Source organism: Sinocyclocheilus grahami, unplaced genomic scaffold (genome assembly GCF_001515645.1).
Source record: "Sinocyclocheilus grahami isolate Dianchi unplaced genomic scaffold, SAMN03320097.WGS_v1.1 scaffold710.1, whole genome shotgun sequence".
Lineage (NCBI taxonomy): Eukaryota > Metazoa > Chordata > Actinopteri > Cypriniformes > Cyprinidae > Sinocyclocheilus > Sinocyclocheilus grahami.
In genome coordinates this window covers 16,952-38,133 of record NW_015505889.1, presented here as the reverse complement: position 1 = coordinate 38,133, position 21,182 = coordinate 16,952, and the positions used below count along the sequence as shown (strand labels likewise).

The window sequence follows — 21,182 nt, the reverse complement described above, 5'->3', positions numbered from 1 at the left end:
CTGTTATATTGCAGCCATTTGCTAAAATCATTTAAGTTAATTTTTTTTCCTCATTAATGTACACACAGCACCCCATATTGACAGAAAAACACAGAATTGTTGACATTTTTGCAGATTTATTAAAAAAGAAAAACTGAAATATCACATGGTCCTAAGTATTCAGACCCTTTGCTGTGACACTCATATATTTAACTCCGGTGCTGTCCATTTCTTCTGATCATCCTTGAGATGGTTCTACACCTTCATTTGAGTCCAGCTGTGTTTGATTATACTGATTGGACTTGATTAGGAAAGCCACACACCTGTCTATATAAGACCTTACAGCTCACAGTGTTTGTCAGAGCAAATGAGAATCATGAGGTCAAAGGAACTGCCTGAAGAGCTCAGAGACAGAATTGTGGCAAGGCACAGATCCTGCCAAGGTTACAAAAAAAAAATTTCTGCTGCACTTAAGGTTCCTAAGAGCACAGTGGCCTCCATAATCCTTAAATGGAAGACATTTGGGACCACCAGAACCCTTCCTAGAGCTGGCCGTCCGGCCAAACTGAGCTATCGGGGGAGAAGAGCCTTGGTGAGAGAGGTAAAGAAGAACCCAAAGAACTTGCACAATTGGTGGCTGACTAAATACTTCTTTTCCCCACTGTATATGAGAGAGAGAAATTTTATTAAAAGCAATTGTTCTGCTTAATTTTGGAAACAGTAATGCCTTTTTTTTTCAGGATTCTTTATATGGAATGTTTAAAAATACAGCATGAAACAAAAGTTTATTTATAAATGTTGCTTATTCCGTAAAATCCGTGTATCATTCGATCATTCGTTTTTTTGATTTAATATTGCAAGTAGAAAAATGAGAAAACGGCTCCTTTTTCGTTTTTTTCCGAAAAACGAAAAATGAGAATTCAACTTAAATTTTCGTTTTTCGTTCATGGGTGGAAAAATTAATAAACGGCTTGAATATTCGATTTCTACATGTGGGTGGGAATTAAACGCCCCTTTCTGCTGATTGGTCAGCTGAAGATCAAACCGTGCCATTATCAGTTCTTCTGCAGTATCACGCAGCAGAATAATAGTCCTGCAGTTGTACGGATTAATAACCCATTTTATCAATTTCATATTTTTCTCATCAAACAGACTAATGAATAGCTCGACACAACTCGTACCGGGGCAGAGTCTAGACAGGTCTTTCTTCTGTGTAGACGAGCGTTTCTTAAAGTGATAGGGGGTCCGAGAAATAATTTTCTATAGCCTAAAGTATTTCCAGACTGTAAAGTCGCTTTTTTTTATCATGATGCATAGGCCTACTGTGATTTATTCCAAAATGACTTATATGATGCATTTAACGTCAAATAATCTAAATGAAGCCTTTTAAAAGTGTAAACTGCTTTAAATATGACTGCTGCTTATTTCCTGTGCACTTAAATACTGGTCTGTGCTTGATTTCTGTAGTCGCGTCGGTCTGCTTGAGTTTATTTAACCCATCGCAATTTATTGGAACTGTGTGAACTAGAGTGACTACTCACCTTAATGTTGTTCTAAAGGCTTATCACTTAATAACACAAAAATGTCCTGCTCGCACTTGCCAATTTAATGGCAGAGAATGGTGACTTTAGTTTTAGTATTTTTATTTTTATTTTTTTGAAGGGGATGCATATCCGTCGTAAAATAATCCTATGCATCTCGTGGCATATATTCCAAGCATTCTGAAGGTATACTGAGGGTTTGGTGAGAAACAAACCGAAATGGCAAGTTATTATATTTTATGAAAATCTTGCGTTGCAGTGCGAGTGCACAGTAGCTCACTGATATCAATTATAATCAATTTTAATAAAACACAAGACTTATATAATATATTATATATTATATAACTCTAACAGTAGGCTATTTAATATCTGTTGTTCTCCGGTTGTCAGTCATTGAAACAAATTAATTAATTAATTTCTTAATCAAACAAACAGACGTACTGGGTGAGCAGGGTAGGCTATGACAGCTGTCATATCATACCCTGCCATGCCCAGCTGATGAAAAGAATAGTATTTATATCTACACAGAAGAAAGCCCTGTCTAGACTCTGCCCCAGAGTTGTTGAGCTATTCATAAGCCAGTTTGTTTGACAAAAAATAGATTAAATGTAGTTGCAATAAATGCCTTAAGAATCCATACAACTGCAGCAGTGGAGAACTATTATTCTGCTGCGTGATACTGCAGAAGAACTGATGAAGGCACTGTTTGATATTCGGCTGACCAATCAGCAGAAAGGGGCGTTTAATTCCCGCCCAAGTGTAGAAATCGAATATTCAAGCTGTTTATTAATTTTTCTACCCCTGAACGAAAAACGAAAATTTAAGCTGAATTCTAGTTTTTTGGGAAAATATTAAATATTTCAATATTAAATCAAAAAACGAATGATACGCTGATTCCGTAAAATGAATAAACATCTTGAATATTCAATTTCTACACGTGGGCGGGAGTTAAACGCCCCTTTCTGCTGATTGGTCAGCCGAATATCAAACAGTGCCTTCATCAGTTCTTCTGCAGTATCATGCAGCAGAATAATAGTCCTCCACTGCTGCAGTTGTATGGATTCTTAACACATTTATTGCAACTACATTTCATCTGTTTTCATCAAACAAACAGGCTAATGAATAGCTCAACACAACTCGTACCGGGGCAGAGTCTAGACAGGGCTTTCTTCTGTGTAGATATCATACCCTGCCATGCCCAGCTGATGCAAAGAATAGAATTTATATGACAGCTGTCATAGCCTACCCTGTTCACCCAGTAAGTCTGTTTGTTTAATTAATTAGTTTCAAAATAAATATTTTAAACTAAGACAAAAAGGAAGGAATGATAAATTGGCTTGGGTATATATAGGCCTATAATGTTCATGCAAGAACTGTCATTATGACTGACAACCGGAGAACAACAGATATTAAATAGCCTACTGTTAGAGTTATATAATGTAGTCTTGTGTTTTATTAAAATTGATTATAACTGATATCTCACAAGGATATGCACTTGTGCGCAGCGTGAGCTACTGCGCACTCGCACTGCAACGCAAGATTTTCATAAAATATAATAGCTTGCCATTTCTCACAAAACCTTCAGTATACCTTCAGAATGCTTGGAATATATGCCACGAGATGCATATGATTATTTTACGATGGATATGCATCCGCTTAAAAACAAAAAACAAAACCTAAAGTCACCATTCTCTGCCATTAAATTGGCAAGTGGGAGCAGGACATTTTTGTGTTAAGTAATAAGCCTTTAGAAAAACATTAAGGTGAGTAGTCACTCTAGTTCACACAGTTCCAATAAATTGCGATGGGTTAAATAAACTCAATAAGCAGACCGACGCGACTACAGACAAGCGCAGACCAGTATTGAAGTGCACAGGAAATAAGCAGCAGTCATTTAAAGCAGTTTAAATTAATATTGAGTACTGATTGATGTTCACTTGGATTTTTTTCCCCATCGAGGGGGAATAACTTAATACTCTGTCATTTATAGTCGTATGGTAAAATGTATATTTTTAATTGTGTAACGTTACGTTCAAAATAACTACAAAATGTCATGCCTTTGAAAAATAAAGAGAACAACAGAATGCGCTGCTTTAGCGCGTCTCGGTCTACTTGAGCATCTTTCTGGCGCATGCCACAAACATCAACCACAGTGAATACTTGTCTTTTAATAGGCTTCATTTAGATTATTTGACGTTAAATGCATCATAAGTCACTTTGGAATAAATCACAGTAGGCCTATGTATCATGATGTATTTTAAAAGGCTGAGGCACTGCTGTAACAGATGTTAATTATACATATTGGTGAAAACGTACTGTTTATTGATATTTTCTTGGCTGCTTACATTTATTTTTATTAAATTACATTCAATGCTGCATTTTCATTTCTGTTTGCATGTGTCCCGTAGGGCTGTTCTTCTCCCGTTGTGGTAAAGTTTGCAGACACGCAGAAGGATAAAGAACAGAAACGTATCACCCAACAGCTGCAGCAACAGATGCAACAGCTCAATACTGCCTCCATGTGGGGAAATCTTACAGGACTGAACTCACTAGGGCCACAGTATCTTGCAGTGAGTACACAGGACAGATCCTGTTGTATCTGAGGTCTATGCACGTAGAAACCATGCCTATAATTAATAATTACATATTAATTAACAGATAATGGCACATGAGTATTTACAAGATTATCAAGAAGTGTAGTATTAACATGATATCAGTATCTTATTTTATTTTTTAAATATCACTGTTGTCTTTAGTGCCACTATATTGCGACACCCTTAGCTCCATCTAAAATATGTATATATTTTTTTATTCAGACTGTAATGCATTATTATTTAAACAGTCTGGAAATACTTTAGGCTACAGCAAATTATTTTGCGGAAGCCCTATCACTTTAAGAACCACTGGTCTACACAGAAGAAAGACCTGTCTAGACTCTGCCCCGGTACGAGTTGTGTCGAGCTATTCATTAGTCTGTTTGATGAGAAAAATATGAAATTGATAAAATGGGTTATTAATCCGTACAACTGCAGCAGTGGAGGACTATTATTCTGCTGCGTGATACTGCAGAAGAACTGATGATGGCACGGTTTGATCTTCGGCTGACCAATCAGCAGAAAGGGGCGTTTAATTCCTGCCCACGTGTAGAAATACAGCTCAATACTGCCTCCATGTGGGGAAATCTTACAGGACTGAACTCACTAGGGCCACAGTATCTTGCAGTGAGTACACAGGACAGATCCTGTTGTATCTGAGGTCTATGCACGTAGAAACCATGCCTATAATTAATAATTACATATTAATTAACAGATAATGGCACATGAGTATTTACAAGATTATCAAGAAGTGTAGTATTAACATGATATCAGTATCTTATTTTATTTTTTAAATATCACTGTTGTCTTTAGTGCCACTATATTGCGACACCCTTAGCTCCATCTAAAATATGTATATATTTTTTTATTCAGACTGTAATGCATTATTATTTAGATTCCATTAGAGCCTTTTAATCAGAGTCTAAAGAGCCTTTCGCACCGCGGGAACCTTTTCACAGTACCAGAACTAATTGTGGAACTACCCACTTTTTGGTGTTTTCGCACCGCCAGAACTGGGTGCGATTTTTAGTACCGGACTGCCTTTTTTGAGAACCAAATTAGCTCCTACTCCGGAGCAGTTGTCGTTGGAGATTCTTAGTCCTCCTGTCCGTTCTTTCAATCGCTTTACGTATACGTCGACATTCCATGTCCATTATTGTGAAACCCGCGAGACACAACAAAAACACCGCTCCGATCACAGCGTCCTCCATCCTCCTGTTGTTAATGTTGTTGTTCTTTGTTTCTGTTGTTGAACGCCACACACAAATGACGTCGCTGTCGACCGGCTTACGTCACTTCTTAGTTCACACACTCAGTGTGAATGCAACCCTTTAAATGGTACTGGGAAATAGTTCGCACAAAATCGTTTCAGTACTTTAGTACTGTACATTTAGTTCTGGAACTGAAGCGGTGCGAAAGACCCTTAATTCGCCTTTAAAATGTTGCTGTGTTTTTCTGCTGTGTTTGAGCACATGGGCTCCAGGTCTGTGTTTGGCCATTATTTAGATGCATTTAATTTGGCTTCTCAAAATCCTTGTTGATTGTTTATGATTGGCTACTCCTAAAACTCAGGTACTGTTTACTGGTTTTTCTCATGTGTGCCAGCATAGATGTGTAACCCTGTTTGAATGTGTTAGTGCTGCTCCATGGGTGTGCTGTGAAAACTATTTCTATCTTCATCTTTCTCCCTTCTAATTCTTCTCAGTCCTCTTCTAATTTTTATATATCCCTTGAATGTCCACATTTCGCTCCTCTTTGTTTCTGTCTCCACATGTGCTCCTGCTTGTCTTTATTTTGCCTTGTTGCCTGATTTCTCCTCCTCCTCCTCCTCTCCTCTCCTCCTCCTCTCCATCACAGTCCTGGATGTAGTCCTGACTCTCTCTGTTCTCTGTTTTGATGTAATGTCTAGCTTTATTTGCAGCTTCTACAACAGTCTGCGTCCTCTGGAAATGCACTCAACAATCTCCATCCAATGTCAGGTGAGAGTCTGATGCGCTCTGCTCCACTCAGACCCGTTAGAGAGCATGGCGGCTGTTAGTTAGCCACTTGTAAACCTGTTATATTGCATGCCTATAAAATTTGTTGAGACTGCCTGTTAGTTTTAGGTCAATGAAAGAAGGTTGTGCGTGTGAATGTTGGCGATATTGATGCTGTTTTGATGTGGGTGGTCTGCTATCTGCGGCAGGTCTGAATGCCATGCAGAATTTGGCTGCATTAGCGGCAGCAGCAAGTGCTACGCAGGCCACCCCCACAGGTAGCAGTGCTCTGACCACCTCCAGCTCCCCTCTCAGCGTCCTCACCAGCTCAGGTACGCTCTCCGGACAGCCTGCTCAATCTGCCTGGGATGCCTACAAGGGTTGGTCCCGCTTTTTAATCTCCTCCTGTCCTTAACTTTGCTTCTTATCAGTCTCTTTGTAAGGTTCTTGGTCAATAACAAATGTTACAAGTGCAATACGTTGGCTTTAGTTAATGCATTAGGTATCATGAACTAACAATTAACAACTACTTAAATTTTTTTTTATTAAATAGCAATTATTGAGGCTGCACCATGCATTCATTATTTAAATAATGAGCGCGAAAGAAAGAAGGTCAAGGGCCAGATTCATTAAGCATTTTTAAGACTAAAATTCCTCCTAAGAAAAAGCATTCTTGTGGGCAGTGTTCCCTCTCGCGCGGCCGCGCAGAAGAAATAATGTGCCGCGCACATGCAAAAATGAGTTGGGGAAAGCCATTTGATTGAATGCCAGTAAAAGCGAATGAATTGCAATGCTCTGGCGAACCGGTGAATGCGGTTTGCAGGTTTCATAGAAAGAGAATGTGCGCCATATGAGTCGCTGTAGAAACCGAATACTTCAATGGTTGCAGTGCGCTCAAGCGGCAACCTCCCCCTCTCTCTCCTGAAGCCAACAAGGAAGTGACTTATACTGTAATTCATGGACTGGCTGCTAGAGGCTGGCTGCAAAAGGGAGTCATTCCCATAGACTTCCCATGTTAAAATGCCCAACTTTACAGCAGAAAATAAACATGTTTACAGCCTGGTTCAAAAAATTATTTTGGTCTATATAGCTAATTTTGCCCTTCATGACAACTGTGAGGGGGGTGAATTTTTTTTATAACTTAATTATACGTTTTTAATTATATTAAGCCTTTAAGTTCTGCATAATTAAGGGCGTGGCCACTTGAGTGACAAGTGGATTGCCACTGCTGTCACCACCGTCGAGCTAGGTGGGCGTGGCTTGAGCAGTCTGCTCCCGCCTTTGCCCATTTTCGATTATCCGGGAGTGACACGCGGTGACGCGCTGCCAAGATGGCGACGGCTGGCTCCGCCCACTTTTGAGCTTCAAAAACGGCTCTTCGTAAACCTACGGGTGACGTCACGTTTTTATACAGTCTATGGGTGTGCTCAACATGAGAACCAGCGCAAATGCAATGATGTGAAATAAACGTCATGTATTAAAGAAGAGTGGCTTGATTAAGTGCAGGAAATAGCGGAGGATGGGCACAGAACAGTAACAACACTCAGAGACATTTAGCTACAGTCACACACACTTGTATTGTGCAAACTACTTAATAGGGATGCATAGATAGCTTTAGAAGAATTCATATGTTCACGTTATTTTTATTTTGTTTTCTATTCTATTCTATCAGTTTAAATAGTTTGTTTTTTATATTATGTTAGGCCTATATTATAAACCTAATAAATAATTGACCTTTTTTCAATGGAGTTTCTTCTTTTTTCAATGGAGTTTCTTCCTCATCAAGGCTGTATTTATTTCAAAAATAAAGGGGGAAAAAAACAGTGATATTGTGAAATATTATTGCAATTTCTAATATTGGTTTCCTATTTTAATACCTATACTTTAAAATATAATTTATTCCTGTGATGCAAAGCTGGATTTTCAGAAGGATCATGTGACACTGAAGACTGGAGTAATGATGCTGAAAATTCAGCTTTGCTTCACAGGAATTCATTATATTTTAAAGTATATTAAAATAGAAAACGTTTATTTTAAATTGCGATATTTCACAATATTATTTTGTGAAATAATATTCAGTAATTTTTAATCAAATAGATAGGCTACAGCCTTGAGCGAAGACACTTAAAAAAAAAAAAAAAACTTTATTGATCCCAAACTTTTGAACGGCAGTGTATATTATACTAATGTTTTCTTAGGTAACCTAAAATGTACATCATTTAGTTACATCAAGGGTCAAATCAAATATAAATAGCACATTAAAGGTAAAAGTTACCCATTTTTTTTGCGCGTGCTGTACAGGTCTGGTATAAAGAATGTTTTTGCTCAGGTGCCCGAAATGTCCGCCCAATAGAGAAGTTTTGCTCAGCAAGAAAAAAAATTTGAGGGAACATTGCTTTTGGGGGATTTTGGTGTTGATAGTGACATTTGCGCTTGGAAGCAGATACACCTCAAGTCATCAGTGCCAAAAAAAAGGCCAGAAGTTATAGTGTCGTTTTTATTAATCTAAGTTGGTGTTCATTCGTAACACTTGAACTAATGTTAATTTATGTTTGATATTAAAGATGTATTAGCATATGTAGAAATTTTAACCAAGCTTAATAAATGCTATAAGTATTGTTCAATGTTAGTTCATGACAGTTAATGTTAAAGGATTAGTTCACTTGCAGAATAAAAAATTCCTGATAATTTACTCACCCCCCATGTCATCCAAGATGTTCATGTCTTTCTTCAGTCGAAAAGAAATTAAGGTTTTTGAAGAAAACATTTCAGGTATTTTTCTCCATATAGTGCACTTCAGATTGCAGTTTCTATTTAGCTTCGACAGGAAAAGGAAATTTTTATTCTGGAAGTGAACTAATCCTTTAACAAATTGAACCATATTGTAAAATGTTGCCAGTTTCTCCAAACCTGAACGACTGTAAGGATTTTTTTTTTTACATCTCTTGTTGCTCATGCATCATTCTACGTACCCTTAGTCTTGATACTTCCCATCAGTTGCTTCAAAAAGCTGTCTTTTGTGATTTGATCACTGACATTGACACTGTCTGCTGTTTCTTCTCTGTCTGTGAAATTTGAATTGGTAAGATGTGTGATGGCTTAGTAATGTGTCAGAGCTGGTTCTTGTTTTCTCTCCTCTACACAGCGGGTTCCTCTCCCACCTCCAGTACTAGTTCTTCTGTGAACCCCATGGCGTCTTTAGGTGCTCTTCAGTCTCTTGCTGCGGGTGCTGGAGCAGGTCTCAACATGAGTTCCCTAGCAAGTAAGAAAAAGAAAGTTTTTTTTTTTTATTAATTGTATGAGGTCTTTAGAAACTAAAGATCCTGTTTACACCAGTGTTCATTTCGTTGACACATTTTTTTTTTTACGTCATTTGTTTCACCAACGAAAACGACAAACTATGATGGAAATCTATTGATATTTTTGTCTACAAATAAAAATTAGACAAATGTTTGGGAGGGACTATTTGGGAAGAGATTGATTCAGAAGGAATCTGCTACGCGTGGTTAGGAGGTTCGATGTGTACAGTCTTAACTGTATCATAGCTTATTGATCTATCTGGCGGACATAAGCTAACATACACATCTCATAAAATGTTCAAAAATGTCAATATCTGGGAGTAAGAGAAGAGCAGACATATGGATAAATTTGATGACGCAAAAGAACTCAATTCAGTCCGGTTTTCTGAGCACACACACTGAAGCATACACACAGAAAGAGTTTTCACATGAACAGAGAATTACACGCAAAATGATGTTGAATTGTCCATTTTGACGAGTATTCATGTAAACAGTCAATTATGTCTTAAGTGAACAGTAGGGAGAATATTGGATGTGTATCAGTACATTGCATCCGTGCATTCAGTTTTAAAGGGACAGCAGCCTAATTTAGTTGCTATTGTCCGAGTCATTTGTTGATCAAGCAACAAAAGAAAGGCAGAAAATCACTCGCTGCTCTTGACTGTATAACTTTAGTAGCCCTAATAAAGATTAATCTAAATTCATTTATAAAAATAAATGTCTGCTTGAATGAAGAATGTGGTAATCAAGTCGTTATAAAGAATGCATAATTAGCCTATATAACCATTGGTATTTCATTAAAAAAAAGACCATGTTCTTGTTCTTTATATTAAAATGAAATAAAACCACTTCTCATAAAGGCATGTTGTGTGTCACTGCAGTTAAATTGGTGTCTATCATGATAAAACCTTAATATCTAACCTATATAATGAGTTTGGAAATTTTAGAGAAATGCTTAATAAATGCATTACACTGTAAATAAACCCATTAGATTTTAGCTCAATAAATTAACTGTAGGTTTAGCTGACTAAAACTAAAACAATTCAGAAGATTGAAATGACAAATTAAATGGCATTTTAGTCAAAAGGCTATGACAAAAACAAAATCAAAATTTGCTGTCAAAATGAACACTGGTTTACACCCGTTATTGAAATCCATCTCAGGTGACGTGAACACAAGTGGTCAGCTGAGACGCGTTACCAAAAAAAGTACACAAGTCAGCACACTGTTGCATTTAAATACTTTAAATCTTTTTTTTTTTTAATCCTTTGCATTATAGTACCAGTATGATGTGATCGTATGTATTTTGAAGTACCTCTAAATGTACGTTTTGGACCCCATTGGCATCAATGTTAAGTACTGACCACTCGTGTTGGAAGTGCCTCAAATGGATGTTAAATGGGATCTATGTGTCATTCCTTTTTGTTTGAACTTTCTTTGCCTCGTTTCTGTTTCTACTCTGTCTCCGTCTCTGAATGCGGTTTCTCTGTATTTATCAGTAGTTTAATATGTCCTCCCCTGTGTGTGTCTGAATGCTGAGCTGTGTTTGTGTGCGCAGGCATGGCTGCGCTGAATGGTGGTCTGGGCAGCGGAGGTCTCTCGAACGGCTCGGGCAGTGCTATGGAAGCTCTGACTCAGGCAGCCTATTCTGGGATCCAGCAATATGCCGCTGCTGCTCTTCCCAGCCTCTACAGTCAGAGTTTACTGTCCCAGCAGAACGTTAGTGCCGCTGGCAGCCAGAAGGAAGGTGAGCACATGAATGATCTGATGAGCTTTGAGCAGCTTTTCAGGTTGGGAGATTGCCAGCCTCTGTGTAAGATAAAACTGCTAGTTTATGCTAGCAGGGTCAGTTTTTAGGGCATGTGTTGGCCCATGATGCTTTTCAGTGTGTGTGTGTGTAGATGTGGCTCTTGTGATCACCATCTTAAGGATTCATTCTTGTTTTAAATATGCTGCAACAGCAAGTCCCAATCAGAGCGCGGGTAAGAGATAATTATCACTGTCCACAATGCCCATTTTCTACATTTTGGTTTGTTTAAAAGTAAATGGAGATCCATACCAGCAGCTCTCTGCCAATGAATTCATTGAGCATTCTGTGATTAAAAACAACTTCAAGCCTGCTGGAAGATGCTTCTGTGCTGCTACTTTGTTAACATTTGCGATTATCAGTGTTGAAAACAAAGGGTTTCTATTTTTGTGGAAACCAGGATATGTTATTTCATTAATCTTTGTTGAATAAAAAAGCTCTAAAGCTAATTTTCTAAATTCTAAAATTATAAATGTATTTTCTGTCACATTTGATCAATTGCTGAATAAAAGTTCAGAAAAAAGGCCACATTTGATCCTTTTTTTATATATTTGTGACCCTGGACCACAAAACCAGTCACAAGGGTAAATTTTTCGAAATTGAGATTTATACATCATCTGAAAGCTGAATAAATATGCTTTCCATTGATGTATTGTTTGTTAGGATAGGACAATATTTGGCCGAGAAAATCTGGAATCTGAGGGTACAAAAATATTTAAATACTGAGAAAATCGCCTTTAAAGTTGTCCAAATGAAGTTCTTAGCAATGCATATTACTAATCAAAAATTACGTTTTAATATATTTAATATATCTTCATGGAGCATGATCTTTACTTAATATCCTAATGATTTTTGGCATAAAAGAAAAATCGATTATTTTGACCCATACAATGTATTTTTGGCTATTGCTACAAATATACCCCAGCGACTTAAGACTGCTTTTGTGGTCCAGGGTCACACACATATATATATATGTATGTGCATGTGTGTGTGTGTATGTATATGTATATACAGTCGCAGCTATGATTTCAAGTCTGTAGCAAAACTCACCCACAGTAATTATGACGGTAATGCTTAACCAGACCTTCATTAACCTAGACAATTATCCAACTTTACAAATCAGGCAATAAACCTGTTGTTAATTAATTCAGTTCAAATGTTTTAACAAAATACAGACCCTCCAATATGATAGTTTTGCCTACATTAATTTTATCAACTTGGGGGGGATGTCTTTATTATTTTCTGTGGTGATCAGCAGCATGCTTAAATGGTATTTAACACAGAATGTTCTTTTAACTAGGCAAGGAGAATTAAGTGTCAAAGCTTCATTGAAAATAAAAAGGTCGCTCTAGGGCTTTAAGAGTCAAAAGTTCTCTTTGTTTCTGTCTGTTTCCTCTCTGTCTTTCTAAAGGCCCCGAAGGAGCAAACTTGTTCATCTACCATCTGCCACAAGAGTTTGGTGATCAGGATTTGCTGCAGATGTTTATGCCTTTCGGCAATGTTATCTCTGCCAAGGTCTTTATTGACAAACAGACCAACCTTAGCAAGTGTTTTGGTGAGTTGAGCCTCATTCCAGAAACATTGTGCTGGTTTTGTGTTGATTTTTGAGTTCTGAAATCAGAAGCAAGCTTTAGATGCGTGTTCTATGCAGTGGGTAACTAGAGTCTGGCTCTTTTGTTTTGTGTCAGGCTTTGTTAGTTACGACAATCCAGTTTCGTCCCAGGCGGCCATTCAGTCAATGAACGGTTTCCAGATTGGAATGAAGCGGCTGAAGGTGCAACTTAAACGATCCAAAAATGACAGCAAGCCATACTGAGTGATTTTACTCTCAAATGGACTTGGTTTGAAAATGTTTTTCTGGTAAGTGGAGTGTGACGTTGGAAAGTTAGAATGACCCCACCCTCTCTTTAACACCCGCCTTTCCTAATCCTCCTTTTACTTCTCTGGCCTTTCCTACATCTTCTCTCTTAACCTTCAAAACAAAGACAACATGCAAATTGTTAAGAATTTGTTCCAAGGAGTTAATTTTTGTTTTCCACATTTATATATCTAATTGTTTTGTTGATCTTTTATTTTCCTTTTTTTTTTTTTTTTTGGTGCCATATTACAAGTTTGCTGTGTATAAATCTTGCGTCAAAGGATGTTGCACAATGAAAGCCAGCCTGTGCGACTGCTTTCAGTCCCTTAGACTGTTGATCACCACGGTCTGGCCCCTGTAGATGTTCTCCTGTGTTTACGCTAGACTCTTTTAGTACATTGGGACAGTGTAATGCTGATGCCTCCTACAATGCTGCCTTTCTAGAAAATAAAGGAGGCTTGCTGCATCGGTGCAAAAGATAATCAGTCAGTCACCTGAATATTGTTTTGAGCATCTGGAAGGTCAGGCTGCACTCCACTAGACTCCGTTTTCATGGATGCCTTTTTATTTCATTCATGTATTTATTTCACTAATTTATTTATTTATTTTAATGTATCGGTGTCTTCACAATGAGGGTGATGTAACATTGCTTCAAAGTCTGTTTTATGTATTCTGTTGGAGGGCTCAGCTAAAAACCGTAATGTTGATGCTTTCTGTTTGTTTTTATTCACATTCATATTTTTACATTCTAAAAAGACAAACACTAAACAAGGGTATTATATCCCATGTGGTGGTTAATCATTCAGTATTGGTAGTTTGCAGGAGATGCTACACTTACTCTCAGGACATTCTCACCATTCTGTCAGACCAAAACTTCTCGCCCATTATTCTACTCACCTGGTACGTGAACATTTCTAAAGATCTGTATGAAATAAGTGCTTCATTTCAGTTCACGAATCCTTTCTTAAAGCCTCAAACAAAAACAAACCTTTTTTTGACCCAAGATTTTTGCTGAAGAATCGCATGGTAGCACATATGGGTTTTAAAATTCCATTTGTATAGATTTTTTTTTTTTTAGCATAGACACGATCTACAACACAATTTTTATTTTGATGGTCATTTGATACGTTATCCTACGCCTCAATTGAGGAGGTTGGCGTTGAAGCTTTTAGCAATATTTGTATTCTGGAGAAGAGTGAGAGACGATACTGCCAAGAAAAGAAAGAAGGAAGTTTGCAATTGCTGAATTCATGGCCGCTTAATTGTCAGAGTAATTTGAACAGAAATTTCCTAACTTTCGTGGCAATTTGTGTTCAATAAGTATTTAATCTCTGTGTTTGCAGGTGGTCTCTTGTACCCTGGTGTATGGAGACTCGTCCTGCAATCCTATTCTAGTTTGTAATTCTAAGTTACTCCATGCAACTTGCTTCAGTTGACCATGGCAGTAAATAAGTGTTCAAATCGTAATCAAATGTTAATGCCAATCTGAGTCCTGCAGGGTCATGAGGTAAGATTGTTTTTATGGAAACTTGAGAAGAAAACATTATCCAGATAGTGTATATTACTTAACTATTATGCCTTTTCTATTTTTATAGAGGTTTTATAATATTGCCTAAATAATTTCTCTGAATTAAAGCGGTTGTTTAAAAAAAAAATCAACTCAAAAGATTCAACAGTGTTTTTGTAGAATCCTATTGTGAAGTTGTGTGGATATATTCACCGATTGTTTAAACAACGGATGTGTGGCCCTTTTCACTAGTTGTAGTGGCGTCTGTTTAGTTAAAAAAATATGAAAATAATACCAAGAGTAGTTTTTTTGGGGTTTTTTTTCTTTTTAAGTCTGAAGCAAATCTACGGTTCAGTCTAAAGTTTATACTTCGTGTAATATCTCTAAACTAAGTACATAATTTACATGTGTTGTGACGAATGCTGAAATGTTATGATCAGAAGTCGTTTGTTTCATTTCCTCACAACATAACTTGAGCTCGGAGTGGCAGTTAGTGAAAATCGTAAATTGTAGATTATTTTCTTTTGTTTTGACATTTACCTCACTATTGTCGTCGCTGTTCGACACACTTGTATTTATTAACGGCGCTTTTTATTTTCACTGATAAATTGCGAATAAGCCAATTCATGTTAACCTCACTATCTATTTTCAACGAGTGCAGATCTCAGTCCGGGTGAGGGAACGAGTGTGCCGCTGTCTGGCAACTTGTATAGAGATGCCGGTTTGATCAGTTTGTTTCATACGTTAGAGATGCTTTAGACTGAACCCAGGTGTGAAGCCCCTCTTGAAGCGCTTAGATGCGAGTGCAGGGAATGTCCAGTCCCTGATCTGTGCCTCTGTTCAAATAAAAGCAGGATTTACATGCATTACAAAACCATTAAGTGGAAGAAAAATGGGAGTGCAACACATCACAAATTTTGAACAATCCAAAGATTCTTGTGAACTTGTTCTAGGCAGGGATTTTTGTTTGTTAGGCAGAATTTTTTCATAGTTTTGTTCCTTTTTTTTAAATTTTTTTTTATCCGGATTGACTGGCGTTTGTGCAAAGATCTGCGGATTTGTGCGCCTTAAAACAGCTCACAAGTGCAGAGACGTTCCACTAATGTGCCAAACACATCGAGTCTTAAATTTCTGTATACGTTTAATGATGATACTCTGTTACGCGCTCTGTGTCCCATCATGTTGTTGTCCTTCACAGAGTTCAATGTAGCTAAATTGTATCCATTTGTGTTTCCCATGACGGGTGTTTTGTGAACAAGAACCAATATGAGCAGCTCCAAATATGCATTATTCCACAGTCCCTCACAATTCAAAAGTGAAGCACAAAATAAAAGGACTTTCACTGAAAGAGCTGAAACGTTGAAGCACAATTTTTCTTTTTGTCTCCCTCTCTTCCCCTTGGTCTAAAATCGAAATGCGGTTGTGAGAAATCGAACATTTTCATTTGAAATGTTGCTGTCGAGGACAGTGTTGTCGTAGCTGTAGTAGGCAGGTTGTGTTGTCTCTCGGTGTTGTTGATGTTTAATGTTATTCCCTTTGTTCACTATTGGCATGGTGCTTATTCTTCCCACTTTTCTTCATCGTTTCCTGTGTTGCATTCAATGTTTTGTGTTTAGATGATGTGTGCACCTTCGAAAGCCTCCTCCTCATGCAAACATAATCATTCATGATTTTCTTTTTCATCCCCTTTCCTTTTTCCGTTGTGCTTTAACCTAGGTTTGTTATTCGTTTTTTTTGTTTGTCTTTGTTCTAGATATCTTCGTACCCGTTTGTCATCGTTTGCCTAGCATGTCGATGTGACGTCAAAAGTTCATCGTCCAGTCCGTTGTCCTCTTCGCTTCTCTGACGCTTGAAATTTCACACTTGACCTTTTTGTTAACTTTTGACGCTTATTGATTACTTATTTTGTTTGTTCATTTGTCATTTGTGCTGCCAATAGGGAGCGTTAGAAAGACTGCTAAAAGTGTAAAACGTTTCATGAAAATTGTTCTGAGCAAAGAGTCTATTTTTCTAGAACGTACAAACACTATAACCACTAGATTTTTGCCGAAGCTTTTAATTTTTCAGATTTTGTTCTTTATTGATTTTTATTGTTTTCCAGCAGTCTTCCTAGCGCTTCTGATTGTACTCCTTTTTGGTTTTTGTTTTTCTTCTCAAAGCAGCCATTCAGTTTATAGAATCACTTGTGTGTTCAAGTGTGGGTGTGTTTCCCTCTTTCTCTCACTTGTTAGTTCTAAACCTTTTAGAGGATGTTTTCGTCACATTTTGCTGAAATCGAGGATAAACTTTGTAATTTTGTGTTAGGTTAGTTGGCATGATGTAATTTTGGGAGTTTCTATAAACAGAGTGACATTACAATAGACACTTGAATTGCCTTTTTTTTCTTCTTTGTGTGTCGAGCCAACACAGGCACATGTTTTTCATTTCCTTATTGTGTGAAAATCAGGATTAGTCTGAAATAATGCATAGAATGAGCAAAGTTGAATATCTTGTCACAGGTAAATATTAAGCATGCATGTTTTTTTGTAAGTGCACTGAAATCCTCAGCAAAATGTGATCTAGTTCTGTTTCAAAAATTCAAGATGAATAAAGTGGTGCCAAAAGTTTTGCATGTTGCTGTTGGTTACATTTACAGTATGTTTCACATCATGCTTATGGCTCGTGCTGCAATGACATGTGGTCTCATTTTGATGGTTTAAGATTTAAAAAAACAATACAGTGTGTGTTTAGGTTATGGGTTAAAGTGAGTTTTAACAATGTATTGTTCTAAAAATTGAAGTGGGTTTCAAATGAGTCCTTAGAGATAAATTGTGCCTACAGCAGCAAAAACACATGCTCTTCTTGATGATGTTCAGTTAATGAAAATGTGTTACGACCTTATAGCTGGTCTGTTTTACAGAGCTTGCAAGCATTTTCTTTTTTCTTTCCCATTCTGACATCTGTACAAGTTGTGACGTTCTGGACTGATTGGTAGAGCTCAACTGCAGCTTTGCCCCCTTAGCCTTTAGTTCACAGGCATATCTCCACAAATGAAGAGCTACATTTGGAAGTTTATTTTCTCTCTCTTTTTTGAAAAGATGTATTCTGACAGACTAATCTATTTGGGGGTTGAGGTGGTTGTTTTCTATGTAGATTTTAAGCTGCTGTTTTGTTAGTTTAAATGTACTCTTTCCTGTGGGATGTTTGTCATTACTGGTACAGAGTGATTGTATTTAACATTTAAGATTTGTACAGATTTTTCTACTTCATAAGTTGTTTCACAATGTAAATCCCAGTAAGTAGAAGCATGAAGACAGTAACACCATGACCAAACTTCAACCTGTACAAAGTAACCAAAATGCAAACACAAATCAACTCCACAAAACAGCCTTTAAATAAAGATGTTTTTTTTATTAGTTGTTTTGTCATTTAAGTTGTGGTTTTCATTGGAAGTGTAGAGAGTGCAGAATTTATTTAATGTCTGAAACAAATGTGTTGTATAAGGTTGGTTAAGGATTTCACGCTACTGTCTCTACAGAAATATAGCAAAATTGACACCCATGAAGCAGGCATCTGGTCGTTTTTTTAGTTTGTGTGATTAAACAGTTTGAAAACATTCACACACATTGTGTCTGAATTCATTTTTTCTGAATTTAAAGATGCCAGAAATGTGAATTCAAATGTGACTTTAGAGTTTTTCAATCACATGACAATTCATGATTTACTACTCATTGTACTTTAAATTATTTATCCTAGTCAGTACTATAAATAAATATGCAATAGCTGCTGCTACAGTCAGATTGGTTGTAATTGGTTGATTATATATGCTAGCCATAAACCAATCAGACAAATGCCATTTTTGTTAAAGTCCTGTATTCAGCAAACTCAAAAAGCATGAAAAAGTTGAGAGCTTTCAACAAATGAAAACAATTAAAAGTGCCATTTACCCTTTACTGCCTCCTCTGCAATATTACATTAATGAAGAACTGAGACAATTCAAACTTTACACCTGGTAATCTTTTTTTAATGCACTTTTCTTTTTTAAATCATGGTACCAGCAGTTGTCACATCAACAAGGTAGTCATTGTTTATATGACAGAAGTTAGGGAGGCCATATGTTGAACTACACTGAATGGCTCAAGTTCCACATCAGTAGGTAGAAATGAACTGATTTACCAAAAAAAACCAGTTTCTGTCCATCAGTCCTGCACCTGTTTGGAAGGTAAGTGTCAGAGTTTACTATGGTTTTTGGAGGGGTTGTCCACATCTGTACCGAAGAGAGGAGACAGGTGGTTATACTTGGGTGTGATGTTCATTCGGACAGTTATTGAATATGGATCCTGGCCGACGATACGGTGCAGGTTTGCACTGTCCTGCTGGAGCTCTTCAAGACTCGTCTCAGTTTTCATCACGCCACCGCTCTTAACAGAACGGTCCACTTTTTCCGGGTACAGAGCATCCCCTATGTGTTAACGAAGAGAAACATTGTTTGATAAAGAGGCGATAATTAGCAGAAATGTCTTAATTTATTACCTGGTAAAACGCTTGCAAAGCAGTCAGGCGCCACCAGGTGAATAGGCAGCCACTGTTCGCAACCCTCCAAAGACCTCTGCCAGGCAAAGCGATGGAGATCTGCGAGAGCTGGACACCGGCACATGCGTCCAAGCTCGTAGAACTGAGGTGGAGCCACCCAGATCTCCTTTGATTTATAGCTGTGCAGCACTTCAGAAGGACTGGACCACTAAGAAACAAGGCAGTGTGTATTTCCCAAAAGTTAAGCATCATTTGTACTAGTTCGGATGAGATTGAATGACTTAAAAGCTACTATAAAAATGTTATATTAATGAATAACGTGACGTTCAGCCACTTGCGTTAAGTGGGCGCTGGCGAATGAGCGCTAGCCTCATGAATATTAATGAGCTCCAAGAAATATGCCGCACGTCAACACTGCGAAAAGTCCGAGTTATTTCGCCAGCTGGACACAAATTGGTCGCGAATGCGTAAATTGATCAAATATACCTTCAATGCAACGTAAGTCTGATATGTCGTTTTTAATCTAACTGCCAACGTGCTAATTACTGTTCAAAACGCACCTTGAAATGAACTATTTCCTTCTCGTCGTGGAGCGTGTGTGGCGTGTCGCGCAGGCAGCAGATGTAGAAGGCCGTGTCGTAGCGCCTCTGTTTGCCGTGCATGCCTACGGGGGTCAGCCAGTTGCCCCACTCGTGTAGAGCCCAGATGTTGGGCAGACACTGCAGCTCCTTGCACATCTTAATAAAATTCGCCGAGTCACTAATAACCAGAGACCTCCACTTGGACAGCACGTCTCTGTCCCACAGTCCGCTCAGTGTGGTCAGGGTTGGCTGGGGGTCACTGTCCCGAGCATCATCTGTGCGCACGCGAATGCCGCTTTCCTCGTGTGTGGGGACCGCCAGGAGCACACCGGACTCCTCAAACGTCTCTCTCACTGCACATATCCTGAAAGCCACGTCTCCGGGGATCGGGGATCCCAGCTGCGCTCTGTCAGTGGCGAAAATGGGCGGCCTGGTCTCCGGCGGCTGCTTCACGACTCCAATGCCGTAGTTGGGCGCTTTCGTGAAGGACTGAAAGACCTCCTGCCAGTCGCTGGAGAAGTCAGACGCGTCCGCCAGCCCCCCGGGAAACACGTAGGCATTGGGCATGAAGCCGCTGCTGCCGCTCCGTTTTAGCAACAGCACTTGATAATCAAAGGCGGATATGTGCGCTATGTCAGAGACTTTCTCCAGACCTGTTTTAAGAGAGTCCGCGCTCTGAGCGCGTCGCAGGCCGGCCGCCAAGATCACCGTCGCCGCCTCCCTCCAGTGTTTCAGCGCGGTGTTCATCCTGGCCCTCGCTTACTTGCTCACAGTTACTCCAGTGCCCTATCCCGGCAACTTTCGACTTCGGTCAACTAACTAATCACGCGATGATGGCGTGAAGGACAGCACAGAGAAAATAACTGCATAGTCTGTACTTGGTGATTGGCGCCATCTATGGCAAGGGATGAACGCTTGGTTTTCTTCTTCTTCTTCTTTTTCTGTTTATTGGCGGTTGGCAGACTAGCTTATTAGTGCATTACCGCCACCATCTGAACTGGAGTGTGGAGCATCGATGCATGTATATGTGTCCTATATGAATATATATCACACTAAATAATAATAAAGGCGGATATGTGCGCTATGTCAGAGACTTTCTCCAGACCTGTTTTAAGAGAGTCCGCGCTCTGAGCGCGTCGCAGGCCGGCCGCCAAGATCACCGTCGCCGCCTCCCTCCAGTGTTTCAGCGCGGTGTTCATCCTGGCCCTCGCTTACTTGCTCACAGTTACTCCAGTGCCCTATCCCGGCAACTTTCGACTTCGGTCAACTAACTAATCACGCGATGATGGCGTGAAGGACAGCACAGAGAAAATAACAGTGCATAGTCTGTACTTGGTGATTGGCGCCATCTATGGCAAGGGATGAACGCTTGGTTTTCTTCTTCTTCTTCTTTTTCTGTTTATTGGTGGTTGGCAGACTAGCTTATTAGTGCATTACCGCCACCATCTGAACTGGAGTGTGGAGCATCGATGCATGTAGCTGTCCCAGTGTTGTTGTGATTGGCGAACAGCTTAGACGGTGTTTCAGT

The 21,182-nt window shown here is 38.7% G+C and overlaps 2 protein-coding genes across 13 annotated transcripts in view; one reads left to right on the top strand and one right to left on the bottom strand.

Moving 5' to 3' along the window:
- LOC107560100 (CUGBP Elav-like family member 1) overlaps positions 1 to 18,720 on the top strand; it is a 60,168-nt gene extending 41,448 nt beyond the window's left edge. For 3 of the 12 annotated variants that reach the window (XM_016244162.1, XM_016244151.1, XM_016244159.1), the window contains 9 exons: positions 3,929 to 4,049; positions 4,701 to 4,741; positions 6,024 to 6,093; positions 6,300 to 6,470; positions 9,236 to 9,352; positions 10,948 to 11,136; positions 11,351 to 11,371; positions 12,608 to 12,751; positions 12,885 to 18,720. In XM_016244162.1, the coding sequence (XP_016099648.1) occupies positions 3,929 to 4,049; positions 4,701 to 4,741; positions 6,024 to 6,093; positions 6,300 to 6,470; positions 9,236 to 9,352; positions 10,948 to 11,136; positions 11,351 to 11,371; positions 12,608 to 12,751; positions 12,885 to 13,012 (1,002 nt within the window). In that variant the 3' untranslated portion in view covers positions 13,013 to 18,720. Of the gene's footprint in view, positions 1 to 3,928; positions 4,091 to 4,700; positions 4,742 to 6,023; positions 6,094 to 6,299; positions 6,471 to 9,235; positions 9,353 to 10,947; positions 11,137 to 11,350; positions 11,372 to 12,607; positions 12,752 to 12,884 lie in introns of all 12 variants that reach the window. The other 9 variants (XM_016244153.1, XM_016244154.1, XM_016244160.1 and 6 more) reach the window with 9 other exon arrangements.
- LOC107560102 (nucleoside diphosphate-linked moiety X motif 19-like) lies at positions 16,951 to 20,528 on the bottom strand. The gene is made up of 3 exons (XM_016244163.1): positions 19,634 to 20,528; positions 19,074 to 19,281; positions 16,951 to 19,002 (listed from the first exon to the last, which is right to left on the bottom strand). The coding sequence occupies exons 1-3, from the start codon at positions 20,399 to 20,401 to the stop codon at positions 18,770 to 18,772; spliced, it is 1,209 nt and encodes a 402-aa protein (XP_016099649.1). The 5' UTR covers positions 20,402 to 20,528; the 3' UTR covers positions 16,951 to 18,769.
- Between the last annotated feature and the right edge of the window lie 654 nt (positions 20,529 to 21,182).

What these genes read in the sequence shown, in the direction of transcription:
- LOC107560102 (XM_016244163.1), bottom strand. Translation starts at nt 20,401, where the DNA reads ATGAACACCGCGCTGAAACACTGGAGGGAGGCGGCGACGGTGATCTTG. An exon ending in AGGAAATAGTTCATTTCAAG is followed by an intron (nt 19,282 to 19,633) that starts GTGCGTTTTGAA and finishes CTTGTTTCTTAG; the next exon opens with TGGTCCAGTCCTTCTGAAGT. An exon ending in CTTTGCAAGCGTTTTACCAG is followed by an intron (nt 19,003 to 19,073) that starts GTAATAAATTAA and finishes GTTAACACATAG; the next exon opens with GGGATGCTCTGTACCCGGAA.